Below are 15,525 nucleotides of genomic sequence, written 5' to 3'. Positions count from 1 at the left end.
GGCCCCACCACGAGTGCCCTCAGTGCCTCACCTGAGGCTCCAGCGAACATCCTCCTGCCAGCTTTGTCTGGGGGTGATTCTGCCCCCAGGGGACCCTGGGCGAGGTCTGGGGACACCTGTGGCTGTCACGATGGGGGAGCTCCTGGCATGGAGTGGCTGGGGGCCAAGGATGATGCCTAGCACCCTGCAGTGCCCAGGACGGGCCTGCCCCAGAGAAGGATCCGGCCCCGACATCCACAGGGCCCCAGAGAAGGATCCGGCCCCCAACGTCCACAGGGCCCCAGAGAAGGATCCGGCCCCGACGTCCACAGGGCCCCAGAGAAGGATCCGGCCCCGACGTCCACAGGGCCCCAGAGAAGGATCCGGCCCCGACGTCCACAGGGCCCCAGAGAAGGATCCGGCCCCGACGTCCACAGGGCCCCAGAGAAGGATCCGGCCCCGACGTCCACAGGGCCCCAGAGAAGGATCCGGCCCCGACGTCCACAGGGCCCCAGAGAAGGATCGGGCCCCGACGTCCACAGGGCCCCAGAGAAGGATCCGGCCCCGACGTCCACAGGGCCCCAGAGAAGGATCCGGCCCCGATGTCCACAGGGCCCAGGGGAGAGACCCTGTGTTCATTATTTGGGGGAAAAAAATGGCCAGGTGCAGTGCCTCACACCTGTCATCCCAGCACTTTGGGAGGCTGAGGCGGGTGGATCGCCTGAGGTCAGGAGTTCAAGACCAGCCTGGCCAACATGGCGAAACCCCATCTCTACTAAAAATACAAAAATTAGCCAAGCGTGGTGGCGGGCGCCTGTAGTCCCAGCTACTCAGGAGGCTGAGGCAGGAGAATCACTTGCACCTGGGAGGCAAAGGTTGCAGGGAGCCAAGATCAGGCCACTGCACTCTAGCCTGGGCAACAAGAGCGAGACTCCATCTCAAAACATAAATAAATAAAAATAAAAAATAAAAAATGGAGTCTGCCCCCTGCTCACACTGGACACCAGAATAAACTCCCGATGGGGCGTACAGCATAAACCCGGGGGACCCCAGCTCCCGGGACTCGCCTCCTCTCTCCCTCCCACTCAGGGTGTGGATTTCAATGTGTGCAGCCTCCTGGGACCTCAGCAGGGCAGAGGATCATGGGACTCAGAGTCTCTTGGGGGTCTGTGGAATCCTCTAACCCTGGGGTGATTCTGCCCCCAGGGGTCCCTGTGTGAGGCCTGGATACATCCGTGGTTGTCACGACTTGGAGGGAGCTCCTGGCAGGGCCCTGCAGTGCCCAAGACGGCCCCGCCACGAGACAAATCCAGCCCCCGTGTCTGCAGTGCTGGGAAAGGGGGAAAGCCCAGGACAGAGGATAAAATTATTTATTTATAACTGAACAGTTTAAACCTACAGTGAAATGGAGAGAAGCACTGAATGAACTTGAAGACCAAAAAAAAAAAGCTTTTTAACGTTTCATTTGGAAACGATTTCACGCTTACAGAAGTCCGAAGGGTCCAGACTCCCTCCCCCAGCTTCCCTCCCCCAGCTTCCCTCCCCCAGCTTCCCTAAATTCTGTCCTCTTGCTCAACCCCCCAGACCGTGATCGAACCCAGGGTGCCAACGTTGATTCCAAATGGCCCCCTCTGCCCCAGCCCCCTGAGTATCACCAGCTGCCCTTCTCCGGGTCCTGGGTACACAAGGCGCCCATCTTCAGATGCCAGGGTCTCCTCCAGCAGGTGCAGTCCCTCTGCCCTCCCTCAGCCCTTGGGGCCATTAAGGAGAGCTGGTGGTTGCTCTGCAGAGCGTCCCTCCATGGGGACGGTCCTGGGTTGCCTCAGGGCTCAATGGAGGGAGTCCCGGGCGTGGCGTGTGTCTGTCTCAGGCCCCCACATCGGAGCCCACAGCTTCGGCCTGTCTCGTGCTGATGATAATAACCTTGACCACGTGGTCAGGGCGTCTGCCGGTTCCTGCGCTGTCCAGTTACTGTTTTCCCCTTTGGATTTTTTTTTTTTTTTTTTTCTGAGACAGAGTCTCGCTCTATCACCAGGCTGGAGTGCAATGGCGCGATCTCGGCTCACTGCAAACTCCGCCTCCCGGGTTCAAACAATTCTCCTGCCTCAGCCTCCTGTATAGCTGGGATTATAGGCGCCCGCCACCATGCCTGGCTAATTTTTTTTTTTTGTATTTTTAGTAAAGACGGGGTTTCACTATATTGGCCAGGCTGGTCTCGAACTCCTGACCTCAGGTGACCCACCTGTAATCCCACCAAAGTGCTGGGAACACAGGTGTGAGCCACTGCACCTGGCTATAATATTAATGTATATAACATATGTATATAACATATGTATACATAAAATATGTAACACGTATATTATTTATATTATATAATATATAATATTTTAAAATATACATATATATTTTTTGAGACAGGGTCTGGCTGTGTCACCCAGGCTGCAGTGCAGTGGTGTAATCATGACTCACTGCAGCCTTGGCCTCCTGGGCTCAAGCAATTCTCCTGCCTCAACCCCCCAAGTAGCTGGGACCGCAGGCATGCTCCACCATGTCCAGCTAAAGTTTTTCTTTTCTTTTTTTTTTTTTTTTTTTTTGGTCAGCTGTTTAATTTTTTGTAGAAATGGGGTCTTGCTATGTTGCCCTGACTCGTCTTGAACTGCCAGCCTTCAGGGACTCTCCTGCCTCGGCCTCCCCAAATGCTGGGATCACAGGCATGAGCCACTGTGGCCGACCTGATGTGTATTAAAGAACTAGAGCTCTGGCCAGGCACGGTGGCTCATGCCTGTAATCCCAGCACTTTGGGAGGCTGAGGCAGATGGATCATGAGGTCAGGAGTTCAAGACCAGCCTGGGCAACATGATGAAACCCCGACTCTACTAAAAATACAAAAATTAGCCAGGTGTGGTGGCAGGTGCCTATAATCCCAGCTACTTGGGAGGCTGAGGCAGGAGAATTGCTTGAACCCGGGAGGCGGAGGTTGCAGTGAACTAAGATCGCATCACTGCACTCCAGCCTGGGTAACAGAGCGAGACACCGTCTCAAAATAAAAGGGTTATTCTCATTCAACAAAAGTGCTGTGGGCTTCCGCCATGAGTCAGCTCATGCTGAAGCAAGCTGTTTGGCTTGCAGTCCTCAGTTTCCCCACCTGTAAAGGCGGGTGAGGACGGTAATAGGACCTTCCACAGGGCAGCAGTGGGGATCGACGGATTTGAGGTTTCTTGTTTTTTTTTTTACATGGAGTTTTGTTCTTGTCACCCAGGCTGGAGTGCATGGTGTGACCTTGACTCACTGCAACCTCTGCTTCCTGGGTTCAAGCCATTCTCCTGCCTCAGCCTCCTAAGTAGCTGGGATTGCAGGCACCCGCCACCACACCCGAATAATTTGTTTTTTGTATTTGTAGTAGAGATGGGGTTTCACCATGTTAGCCAGGCTGGTCTCGAACTCCTGACCTCAGGTGATCCGCCGGCCTCAGCCTCCCAAAGTGCTGGGATTACAGGCGTGAGCCACCTCTCCTGGACCTTTTTTTTTTTTTTTTTTTAATAGAGACGGGTCTTGCTATGCTGCCCAGGCTGGTCTGGAACTCCTGGGCTCCAGCGATTCTCCCCCACCATCTGGCCACCACCAAATTGTTAAGTGGGTGGATTGTTTGGTGTGTGTGAAGGACATCTCAATAAAGCTGTCAACCAAAAGAAAGAAAAGAAAGACCGTGCACACACACTGCTGGATCTAGCACACACGAGAGCCGCCCAGGGGGCTGCCGGGTCCTCACTGTACATGTGCTTCCCCGTCAGGATCGTTTCCATGCAAGGCTGATGCAGCCGGGTCCTGATCGGAGCGTCCCAGCACCGTCCCAGCACCGTCCCGCGGGCCCCAGGTCCTCCAGGCTCAGTGCATCCTGGGGGGACTCACGTGCCAAGGCGCAGAGACGGGTGGGGAAGCCACAGGCCAGGGCGACAGGAGCGCTGGGAGTGGGTAGCAGGGAGGGTTCCATGGAACACGCTGGGGGCTTTGCAGGGGTCGGCCTGGGGGCAGAGGTAGTGGGGGCCCCTTCCTGTACCAACCGTGGGTGGCGCAACTGGTAACGGCTTCAGGGATCGCAGGTGGGGCCGCCCGGGGCCAAGGGGAGACCCATGCGGGGCTCAGGCCTGTGTCTCTGTCTCTGTCTCTCTCCCCACCCTCTTTCTGCCTCCCTCTCTGTCTCTGTCTCTCTGTCTTGCTCTGTCTCCCTGTATCTGTCTCTTTGTCTCTGTGTCTGTGTCTGTGTCTCTCTCTTCATCTCTGTCTCCCTTTTTAAAATCTATCTCTCTCAGTGTCTCTGGCTCTGTCCCTCTTTTTCCGTCTCTCTCTCTGTCTTTGTCTATCTCTGTCTCTCTGTCTTTGTCTCTCTCTGTCTCTGTGTCTCTGTCTGTCTCTGTCTCTCCATCTTTCTTGTTCTCTCTTTTTTCTCTCCTCTCCTTTTTCTTTCCTTTTTTTTTTTTTTTTGAGACGAAGTCTTGCTCTGTTGCCCATGCTGGAGGGCAGTGGTGTGATCTCAGCTCACTGGCAACATCCACCTCCTGGGTTCAAGCGATTCTCCTGCTTCAGCCTCCTGAATAGCTGGGATTACAGGCACACAACACCACAACCGGCTAATTTTTGTATTTTTAGTAGAGACGAGGTTTCACCATGTTGGACAGGCTGGTCTTGAACTCCTGACCTCAGGTGATCCACCCGCCTGGGCCTCCCAAAGTGCTGGGATGACAGGCATGAGCCACTGTGCCCAGCCTTCTTCCGTCTCCTCTTTATAAAGGAAAACCTTCTCTCCCTGAGTGATGGGAAGATGCTGGTTCGCCCGCGGGGTTCAGCCTCGCAGCGGTTGTGTTTTGTGTGTGTTTTGTGTGTTTTGTGCCGACTGTTGACCTTCCTGTGTGCTTGGGGCCCTGACACCCGGCCGCTTTCCACAACCCCCAGGCCCATCCACCCACCTGTCCCCTGATGCCCCCTCTCACGGGATTTCTAAGCCAAACCCAGACATTTCACAATCTGTACTGAGAATTCTGAAAATTTAAAAACCTTCTCAAGACACCAGTGAGTGGGGTGGGGTTAGGGGGGCACAGAGAAGCAGCAGAACCGCTGCTTTTAGCCTGAGCACAGCTGGCTCTGCCAGGAGGCTGCACGCAGCAGGGCCTGGACAGGGCTGCGGGGTGGGGGCTGCGGGCGGTGGGGCCTGGACAGGGCTGTGGGGTAGGGGGTGGGTCTGCGGATGGGACCCCGTTCTATGTCCCTGAAATCCGAGGCCCGGAGAGGGCTCGGGCTGCCCACAGTCACACGCAGCCCCGCTCTGAGGGCCCTCCAGCCGGGCTGACCGCTGCCAGGGGAACCTGAGACCAGCACCCTTGGGCCCAGGACCGGGGAGCAGCAGGGGCTGGGGAGAGGAGGGCAGAAACCGCCTCTGGCAGGACAGGAATCCCGCCCCAGCAGGGGGACCCTCATGATCGAATGTGTCCCTGAGCCGGGGGCACCAGAAGCCCTTGAACCTCAATCCTGCCTTGGGCCTCAGTTTCCCCATCTGAACAATGATCAGGCAGTGGCTTTGCCTCTCCAAACCCAGGCAGGGCCCCCACCAGCTGGGCTCCTGAGCCATTGGCACCCCTCTCTAGGCCTCAGTTTCCCCCTCTGTAAAGAGGACCCGTTGGCTGGGCGTGGTGGCTCACACCTGTAATCTCAGCACTCTGGGAGGCTGAGGCGGGTGGATCACGAGGTCAGGAGATCGAGACCATCCTGGCTAACACGGTGAAACCCCGTCTCTACTAAAAATACAAAAAGTTAGCAGGACGTGGTGGCGGGCGCCTGTAGTCCCAGCTACTCGGGAGGCTGAGGCAGGAGAATGGCGTGAACCCGGGAGGCGGAGCTTGCAGTGAGCCGAGATCTGGCCACTGCACTCTAGCCTAGGGGACAGAGCGAGACTCCGTCTAAAAAAAAAAAAAAAAAAAAAAGAGGACCCGTTATACCCACAAAAGAAAGAAGCAGGAGTTCCAACAAAAACCTGCACATGAGTGTCCACAGCAGTGAGAGTCACAGCAGCCGAGAGTGGAGAGACTCAGACGTCCATCCACGGGGGTGTCGAGCAGCACAGCGCGGCCCTCCATGCACGGCAACACGACGCAGCCGTGAAAAGGAGGCAGCTCTGACCCGACCACAGCGTGGAGGCACCATGAGGACGTCATGCTCCGTGAGAGACGCTGGACACGAAAGACCACACAGTGTGTGATCCCATTGCTACGAAATGTCCAGGACAGGCCCATCCACACAGACGGGAAGAGGACGCGTGGGTGCCGCAGACTGGGGAGGGGACAGGGCGTGACGGCTGATGGGGACGGGGATTCCTTTGGGGGTGATGAAATATTCTGGAACTCAACAGAGGTCATGACGACACAACACTGTGAGTGTACTGAAGAGCACTGAATTGCTATTTTATTATTTTATTTTAACAGAGTCTCACTCTAACCCCCAGGCTGGAGTGCAGTGGCTCAATCTTGGTTCACTGCAAGCTCCACCTCCCGGGTTCAAGCCATTCTCCTGCCTCAGCCTCCCAAGTAGCTGAGATTACAGGTGTGTGCCACCACGCCCGGCTGATTTTTTGTATTTTCAGTACAGACAGGGTTTCACCATGTTGGGCAGGCTGGTCTGGAACTCCTGACCTCAGGTGATTTGCCAACCTCGGCCTCCCAAAGTGCTGGGATTACATGTATGAGCCACCACGCCCGGCTGTACACACTTTAAAAGAGTGAATTCTAAGGCCGGGCATGATTGCTGAAGCCTGGGAGGCCGAGGCTACAGTGAGCCTTGATCACGCCACTGCCCTCCAGTCTGGGCATCAGAAAAAGACCCTGTCTCAAAAATAAATGAAATAAGGTCAGGCGCGGTGGCTCACACCTGTAATCCCAGCACTTTGGGAGGCCGAGGTGGGCAGATCACCTGAAGTCAAGAGTTCAAGACCAGCCTGGTCAACATAATGAAACCCCATCTCTACTAAAAAATATATATATAAAAATTGGCTGGGCATTGTGGCTCACACCTGTAGTCCCAGCTACTCAGGAGGCTGAGGCAGGAGAATGGCGTGAACCCAGGAGGTGGAGGTTGCAACAAGCCGAGATCGTGCCACTGCACTCCAGCCTGGGCGACAGAGGGAGACTCCGTCTCAAATAAATAAATAAATGAGATAAAAATAGCTCACTGCATCCTCAACCTCTTGGGCTAAAGTGATCTTCTCACTTTAGCCTCCTCAATAGCTGAGACTACAGGTACTTCTTCTTCTTATTATTATTATTATTATTTTAAGAGACAGGGTCTTGCTCTGTGGCCCACGCTGGAGTGCAGTGGTGCGATCACGGCTCACTGCAACCTCCACCTCCTGGACTCGAGCAATCCTCTCACCTCAGCCTCCTGAGTCGCTGGGATGACAGGTGCCACTTACCCGGCTATTTTTTTTTTTTTTTTTGAGACGGAGTTATGCTCTGTCACCAGGCTGGAGTGCAGTGGTGCGATCTCGGCTCACTGCAGTCTCCGCTTCCCAGGTTCAAGCAATTCTCCTGCCTCAGCCTCCCGAGTAGCTGGGACTACAGGCGCCCACCACCACGCCCGGCTAATTTTTTGTATTTTTAGTAGAGACGCGGTTTCACCATGTTGGCCAGGCTGGTCTCGATCTCCTGACCTCGTGATCCGCCCACCTCGGCCTCCTAAAGTGCTGGAATTACAGGCGTGAGCCACTGCGCCCAGCATTTTAAAAATTATTTTTGTAGAGATGTGGTTTCACTACGTTGCCCAGGCTGGTCTCAAACTCCTGGGCTCAAACGATGCTCCCACCTCAGCCTCCCAAAGTGCTGAGATTACAGGTGTGACTGCCACGTCCAGCCATCATATTCATATTTTATTCTGTATCATTTATATATACAATTATATTTATTATTTCGTATTCATATTTTACTGTTTCTATGGGATCCGAGAGGAGAATGTTCCCTGTTTTCTCCTGTGGTTTTTTTTGTTTTGTTTTGTTTTTTTGAGATGGAGTCTTGCTCTGTCCCCCAGGCTGGAGTGCAGTGGCGCAATCTCGGTTCGCTGCAACCTCCGCCTCCTGGGTTCAAGTGATTCTCCTGCCTCAGCCTCCCAAGTAGCTGGGGTTAAAGGCACCCGCCATCATGCCTGGCTAATTTTTGTATTTTTGTAGAGATGGGGTTTCACCAGGTTGGCCGGGCTGGTCTTGATCTCCTGACCTCAGGTGATCCGCCCGCCTCGGCCTCCCAAAGTGCTGGGATAACAGGCGTGAGCCACCGTGCCCGGCCTCTCCTGTGTTTTCTGACGCTGCCCACGGAGCTGTGTGGTATGTTCTCCAACAGAATGAGAGGTGGGAAGGGGGAAGAGAATCTCACAGATTCGAGCTCAAAGCCGGCATTTGCTGTGTGACCTCTGGGCAGCCACCCAACCTCTCTGAACCTGGGCCTGCCCCCAGCACCCGGCTGTCCGGTGCAGATAACACCAGCCCCTGCTTCCCGGGCTTTGAGGGAATCCCTGAACATCTGACATCTGCACAGGCAGCGCGCCTGCGGTGGGTGCCCCTAAGGCCGGTGAAGGTGCCACTCATGCCTCCCCACAGCCCCCCCACCACCGATGAACAGAAACCAGGAGCAGAGGCGAGATCGGCTTCTTTATTACAGGGGCCACGGGAGGTGGGTGCGGAGCGCGGGAGGTGTGGAGGGCGGGGCTGGGCTCCGTGGGAGGTCACAGGCCCCCCCTAGGCTGGCCCCGGTCCCGGGTTGTTGAGAACACCATCGATCCAGTCTCGGAAGAGCGCCACTCGGGTGAAGAAGTCGGGGCCTCGGCCACAGGGCCCCACGGAGAAGGAGGCCACGCCGTGTGCCAGGCCGTCGCAGACGAGGGGGGTGCCCCCGTCCCCCTGGGCAGGCGGCAGCTGTGTCAGAGCGTCCCAGGGCCTGGCTCCTGCGCCACCCCAGAACTGCAGAGGCCTCTTGCTGCCCCTGGAACCTGCAAGTCCTGATCCAGCCCCAGGGCCTTTGCACGGCTATTCTCTTTCTCTGTCCTGGTTAACTGCTGGTGGAATTTGTGATCAGTTGCTTTCTGGAGCTTCCTGGCACCTCCAGGCTGGGCCAGGTGCCCCTTCCCTAGCAATCACACGCCTGAGTCCCTCAGTGACCGGCTCTACCATGCCTGCTGGGTCCCCAAACCCCAGCACAGACGTGGCTCACAGCCGGCGTTTGGTAAATACTGTTTCTCGGCCAGGCACGGTGGCTCGCACCTGTTATCCTAACACTTTGGGAGGCCGAGGTGGGCGGATCATGAGGTCAGGAGTTGGAGACCAGCCTGACCAACATGGAGAAACCCTGTCTCTACTAAAAATACAAAATTAGCCGGGTGTGGTGGCAGGTGCCTGTAATCCCAGCTACTCAGGAGGCTGAGGCAGGAGAATCCCTTGAACCCAGGAGGCGGAGGTTGCAGTGAGCCGAGATCGCACCACTACACTCCAGCCTGGGTGACAGAGCGAGACTCTGTCTCAAAAAAAAAAAAAAAAAAAAAGATACTGTTTCTCATGCTGTTAAAATGCTCCATCCTGGGGTCCCCCTGCTGTGCCGCCCTCAGCCTGAACTTGCTTTCTCCTGCCACGGAGAGCTCATTACCTCTCAAGTCCCCTCCTCCTGCCACAGGGAGCACTCACATTGCAGATGCCGCCGCGGCGGGTGAGCACACCGGTGCACACGTTGTTGGGGCGACACTGGTCCTCGGGTGTCACAGTCACGTTGACGAGCCTGGGAAAACGGGAGAGACGCCCCCCACTGCGCTGGGTTCCCCAGCCGGCCACCTGGCATCTGGTGCCGGCTTCCACTGTGGCGTTCTGCGGAGGCAGCGGCAGTATCGCCACGCTGCTGGTGAGGTTGGCCTCGCGGTCCAGCTGGGGAAGGAAACGGAGTGAGGGGAGGGTGGCCTGGGGACTGGAGCCTCATGGGGCCCCCTGGGAGCAGAAGGGTCAGCGACATGAATTGTAGTCTGTAAGTGGTTTGCGTTTAATTCCCGGCAGAGGCCAGGTGCGGTGGCTCACACCTGTAATCCCAGCACGTTGCGAGGCCAAGGTGGGTGGATCACTTGAGGCCAGGAGTTCAAGACCAGCCTGGCCAACAAGGTGAAACCCCATCTCTACTTTTTTAATTTTTTTATATTATTTTTGGGATAACTTTATCATCTTTTCAAAGAAAAAACCAAAAATGAAAAACGTTCACTTGGTTTTATCGCAACAAAAGCGTCTGAAAACGGCGTCAGTCTCCACCAACAGGAGGCTCCATACGCAAACTGTGGTACATCTGTGTGTTTTGCTGTATTGTTTTTGGAAGTTTTTTTTGAGACAGAGTCTGGCTCTGTTGCCCAGGCTGGAGTGCAGTGGTGCGATCTCGGCTCCCTGCAAGCTCCGCCTCCCGGGTTCAAGCGATTCTCCTGCCTCAGCCTCCTGAGTAGCTGGGGCTACAGGCGCCCGCTGCCACGCCCGGCTAATTTTTGTATTTTTAGTAGAGACGGGGTTTCACCATGTTGGCCAGGCTGGACTCGATCTCCTGACCTCGTGATCGACCCGCCTCGGCCTCCCAAAGTGCTGGGATTACAGGCGTGAGCCACCTCGCCCGGCAAGATAAAAACACACACACACGCACACGCGCACACACACACACACACACACATATATATTTTTTGTAGAGACTGAGTTTGGCCATGTTGCCCAGGCTAAGTACAAGCTCCTGTGTTCAAGTGATCCTCCCAGTGGGGTTTCACCATGTTGCCCAGGCTGGTCTCAAACTCTTGGCCTCAAGCCATCCTCCCGCCTCGGCCTCCTGAAGCACAGGGGCCACAGGTGCACACCACCACTCCCGGCTAATTTTTGTATTTTTTTGTAGAGGCCGAGTTTGGACGTGTTTCCCTGGCTAATGTCGGCCTCCCAAGGTGCTGGGACCACAGGCATGAGCCCCGCACCGTCCTCACCTGAAGCAGCATCAGGTCATTCAGGTTCTGCTGGGGATCGTAGCCGTTCTCGCTCATGCTGCTGATGGAAAACGTCTGGCGGGACCTTCTCTCCCGCCGCCTCAGGTCATAGGCGCCCAGCACCACGGTGTCAACCCCAGGGTTCCTGACAGCAGCGGAGGAAAGGGCAGAGGGAGGACACCAGGCTGGGGCCTGGGCACAGAGCAAGCCGGCTTGCAAATCGGGGGGATCCCAGCCTGCAGACTGCAATCCTTCACCCTGAAAACTCCCCCCCTTTTACAGAAGCAGAGCCAAGACCCTCCAGGGCCCCCTCCCCATCTCCAGCCCCTTCCCTTCTCTGCACCTCCTCCTGCATCTGAGCCCCTTCCCTTCTCTGGGCCTCCTCCTCCATCTGAGCCCCTTCCCTTCTCTGCACCTCCTCCTCCATCTGAGCCCCTTCCCTTCTCTGGGCCCCCTCCTCCATCTGACCCCCTTCCCTTCTCTGCACCTCCTCCTCCATCTGAGCCCCTTCCCTTCTCTGGGCCTCCTCCTCCATCTGAGCCCCTTCCCTTCTCTGCACCTCCTCCTCCATCTGAGCCCCTTCCCTTCTCTGGGCCCCCTCCTCCATCTGACCCCCTTCCCTTCTCTGCACCTCCTCCTCCATCTGAGCCCCTTCCCTTCTCTGGGCCCCCTCCTGCATCTGACCCCCTTCCTTTCTCTGGGCCTCCTCCATCTGAGCCGCTTCCCTTCTCTGAGCCTCCTCCATCTGAGCCCCTTCCTTTCTCTGAGCCTCCTCCATCTGAGCCCCTTCCTTTCTCTGGACCTCCTCCGTCTGAGCCGCTTCCCTTCTCTGAGCCTCCTCCATCTGAGCCCCTTCCCTTCTCTGGGCCTCCTCCTCCATCTGAGCCCCTTCCCTTCTCTGGGCCTCCTCCTCCATCTGAGCCCCTTCCCTTCTCTGGGCCCCCTCCTGCATCTGACCCCCTTCCTTTCTCTGGACCTCCTCCATCTGAGCCGCTTCCCTTCTCTGAGCCTCCTCCATCTGAGCCCCTTCCCTTCTCTGGGCCTCCTCCATCTGAGCCCCTTCCCTTCTCTGCGTCCCCTCCTCTATCTGAGTCCCTTCCCTTCTCTGCGCCTCCTCCATCTGAACCCCTTCCCTTCTCTGCATCTCCTCCATCTGAGCCCCTTCCCTTCTCTGAGCCTCCTCCATCTGACCCCCTTCCCTTCGCTGCACCTCCTCCATCTGACCCCCTTCCCTTCTCTGCACCTCCTCCATCTGAGCCCCTTCCTTTCTCTGGGCCCCCTCCTCCATCTGAGCCCCTTCCCTTCTCTGAGCCTCCTCCATCTGACCCCCTTCCCTTCTCTGCATCTCCTCCATCTGAGCCCCTTCCCTTCTCTGGGCCTCCTCCATCTGACCCCCTTCCCTTCTCTGCATCTCCTCCATCTGAGCCCCTTCCTTTCTCTGGGCCCCCTCCTCCATCTGAGCCCCTTCCCTTCGCTCAGCCTCCTCCATCTGAGCCTCTTCCTTTCTCTAAGCCTCCTCCAACTGAGTCCCCCAATATCCTTGGGTCCCTCCTCAACTCACTCCCCATTTCCCTCTCCAAGCCCCCTACTTTCCCTGAGCCCCTCCTTTTGCAATCCCCTCCCCTCCTCACCTACCAAGCACCCCCACTGAATCCCTAGGCCCCCCGAGCCCCTTCTCTGAGCCCCAATGCCCCCTAGGCCCCTTCCCCAGGACCCCTCACTGGCTTCGGAAGCAGCTGGCCGCAGTCATCACGAAGCGGGCATGGATCAGGGCACCCCCACAGAAGTGCCTGCCTTGATTCTGTATGGAGGCCAGGAACGGGAACTGGCGGGGCCTCGCCTTCCGGCCGCCCACGATGTCCACCAGGGGGCCGGAGCCTGGGTGCGGGGAGACAGCTCTGAGATCCCCGAGAATCCACACAGCGGCCGGGAGGGCGTGTGAAGCTCCAGCCTCAGCTCCATCCACCCAGTGGGGCTGCGGGGGGACCCACCCTCCCCCATTGTCCCACTCCCTAAGAAGACAGGTGGCCGCTGAGTCCCGCACACCGTCCGCCCTCACGCCTTTCCCGGGATTGTCCAGGCCGGGCTGGCTGTGTGACCCAGGCCATGCCGCTTGCCTTCTCTGTGCTTTGAGTCTGAGCTCTGCCCTGTCAGCCGGGCCCTAGCACAGATGGGGGACCACCGGCACAGAGGGGCACTCACCGGCCCTCGAGGATGCCAGCAGACCAGCCAGCAGGGCCAGGACTGTCAGCCGGGTCATGGCGGGGCGGCTCTGAGGCTAAGGTGGCGGCTGCCCTTATACACAGGCCTTGGCAGTTGGCAGCGTCCCCGCCCAGGCCCAGGGACAGCCCCACTCAGTGGGAACATGGGAAGTTGCCCAAGGCCTCCACCGCCAACTGCTCCCTGGGCCAGCCTGGGCTCCCCCCACATTCCACGCTGACCCTCAGTTTCCCCCTCTAGAAGATGGCCGCACCCCCGGGGCAGGTGAGGGTGTCAGGAACCAGTGGATCCTGGGGCCCAGCACATGGCAGGCATGCAGCCAGCACCCAGCAACATTGCCAGCTCAGAGTCCTGGTCTCCCCATCCCAAGCCACTGGGGCTCCAGCACTGCCCGCTGGGCCTGGCACCAGGGGAGCTCAGGGCAGTGGAGCTGGCAGGCCTGTGTTGAGTCCTGCGCGTCTGCATGGGTGATTATTATTATTATTTTGAGATGGAGTTTCGCTCTTGTTGCCCAGGCTGGAGTGCAGTGGTGTGATCTCGACTCACTGCAACCTCCGCCTCCCAGGCTCAAGTGATTCTCCTGTCTCAGCCTCCTGAGTAGCTAGGATTACCCAGGTGCCTGCCAATATGCCCGGCTAATTTTTTGTATTTTTAGTAGGGATGGGGTTTCACTATATTGGCCAGGCTGGTCTCAAACTCCCGACCTCAGGTGATCCACCCGCCTCGGCCTCTCAAAATGCTGGGATTACAGGTGTGAGCCACTGTGTCTCACTGGGTGATTTTTTAAAAAAAAACTTTTTCAACAGCTTTATTGAGATATAATTGACAAGCTGGGTGCGGTGACTCACGCCTGTAATCCCAGCACTTTGGGAGGCCGAGGCAGGCAGATCACCTGAGGTTGGGAGTTCAAGACCAGCCTGACCAACACGGAGAAACCCCATCTCTACTAAAAATACAAAATTAACAGGGCGTGGTGGCACATGCTTGTAATCCCAGCTACTCAGGAGGCTGAGGCAGGAGAATCACTTGAACCCGGGAGGCAGAGGTTGCAGTGAGCCAAGACCGCACCATTGCACTCCAGCCTGGGCCACAAGAGCAACCTCTGTCTCAAAAAAAAAAAAGAAATTAGCCGGGCGTGGTGGCGGGCGCCTATAGTCCCAGCTACTTGGGAAGCTGAGACAGGATAATCGCTTGAACCTGGAAGGCAGAGGTTGCAGTGAGCCAAGATTGCGCCACTGCACTCCAGCCTGGGCGACACAGAGAGACTCCGTCTCAAAAAAAATAAATAAATAAAAACAAATTAAAAACTATATAAAAATAAATAGACAAAATGTCCAGAACAAGCAAATCTGCAGAGGCAGGAAGTGGATCTGTGGTTGCCAGGGGCCAGGGGAGGGCAGGCGGTGATGGCTGATGGATGGAGATGGGGCTTCCTTCTTTGGGGTGATGGAATGTTCTGGGACTGGACAGCAGTGATGGTTGCACAACTCGGTGAATGCACCAAAAACCACTTAACTGTACCGTTCAAAATGGCTAATTTTAATAAATTTCATCTCCTTTTTTTGTTTTTTTTTACAGTCAAGGTCTCGCTGTCACCCAGGCTGGAGGGCAGTGGCACGATCTTGGCTCACTGCAGCCTCCAATTCCCAGGTTCCAGCAATCCTCCCGCCTCAGCCTCCCGAGTAGCTGGGACCACAGGCGCCCGCCACCATGCCTGGCTAATTTTTGTATATTTTGTAGAGATGGGATCTCACTATGTTGCCCAGGGTGGAGTGCAGTGGCACGATCTCAGTTCGCTGCTGCCTCCGATTCCCAGGTTCCAGCAATCCTCCCGCCTCAGCCTCCCAAGTAGCTGGGACCACAGGCGCATGCCACCATGCCTGGCTAATTTTTGTATTTTTTTGTAGAGTTGGAGTCTCACTATGTTGCTCAGGCTGGTTTGGAACTCCTAACCTCGAGCAATCCACACCTCGGCCTTCCAAAGTGCTGGGAGCACAGGTGTGAGCTACTGCGCCCAAACTTACCTCCGTTTTTTACGACGGGGCTCATTTCCAAGGTGAAACTGAGGTCTGGGGCTTACCGTGTCCCCCACACCTTTGGGGACACCAGTTCGTGTCTGGGCCTGTGGGGGCCCTCTGAAGGCAGCTTGCCCTTCCAAGGGGCGGATACGGGGAGAGTTCAGGGAGGCAGGGCCAGTGTGCCTTGAGGTCCGCTGCCCATCGGGAATGTAGGGTCCCAGGGCTCAAATCTGGCCTCCAAGCTGGGCGCGGTGGCTCATGCCTGTAATCCCAGCACTTTGGGAGGCCGAGG

The 15,525-nt window shown here is 56.7% G+C and overlaps 1 protein-coding gene across 1 annotated transcript; it reads right to left on the bottom strand.

Moving 5' to 3' along the window:
* Window positions 1–8,649: 8,649 nt before the first annotated feature.
* On the bottom strand, window positions 8,650–14,274 carry AZU1 (azurocidin 1). The gene is made up of 5 exons (XM_024236640.3): window positions 13,198–14,274; window positions 12,717–12,873; window positions 10,996–11,140; window positions 9,689–9,922; window positions 8,650–8,911 (listed from the first exon to the last, which is right to left on the bottom strand). The coding sequence occupies exons 1-5, from the start codon at window positions 13,253–13,255 to the stop codon at window positions 8,750–8,752; spliced, it is 756 nt and encodes a 251-aa protein (XP_024092408.2). The 5' UTR covers window positions 13,256–14,274; the 3' UTR covers window positions 8,650–8,749.
* Between the last annotated feature and the right edge of the window lie 1,251 nt (window positions 14,275–15,525).

Source organism: Pongo abelii, chromosome 20, assembly GCF_028885655.2.
Source record: "Pongo abelii isolate AG06213 chromosome 20, NHGRI_mPonAbe1-v2.0_pri, whole genome shotgun sequence".
In the NCBI taxonomy this organism is placed as follows: Eukaryota; Metazoa; Chordata; class Mammalia; order Primates; family Hominidae; genus Pongo; species Pongo abelii.
Note: the sequence above shows the minus strand (reverse complement) of the source record. Positions and strands in the feature narration are given on the sequence as shown.

What these genes read in the sequence shown, in the direction of transcription:
- AZU1 (XM_024236640.3), bottom strand. Translation starts at nt 13,255, where the DNA reads ATGACCCGGCTGACAGTCCTGGCCCTGCTGGCTGGTCTGCTGGCATCC. An exon ending in GCTGGCATCCTCGAGGGCCG is followed by an intron (nt 12,874 to 13,197) that starts GTGAGTGCCCCT and finishes CCCCGCACCCAG; the next exon opens with GCTCCGGCCCCCTGGTGGAC. An exon ending in GCCGCGGCGGCATCTGCAAT is followed by an intron (nt 8,912 to 9,688) that starts GTGAGTGCTCCC and finishes CCGCCTGCCCAG; the next exon opens with GGGGACGGGGGCACCCCCCT.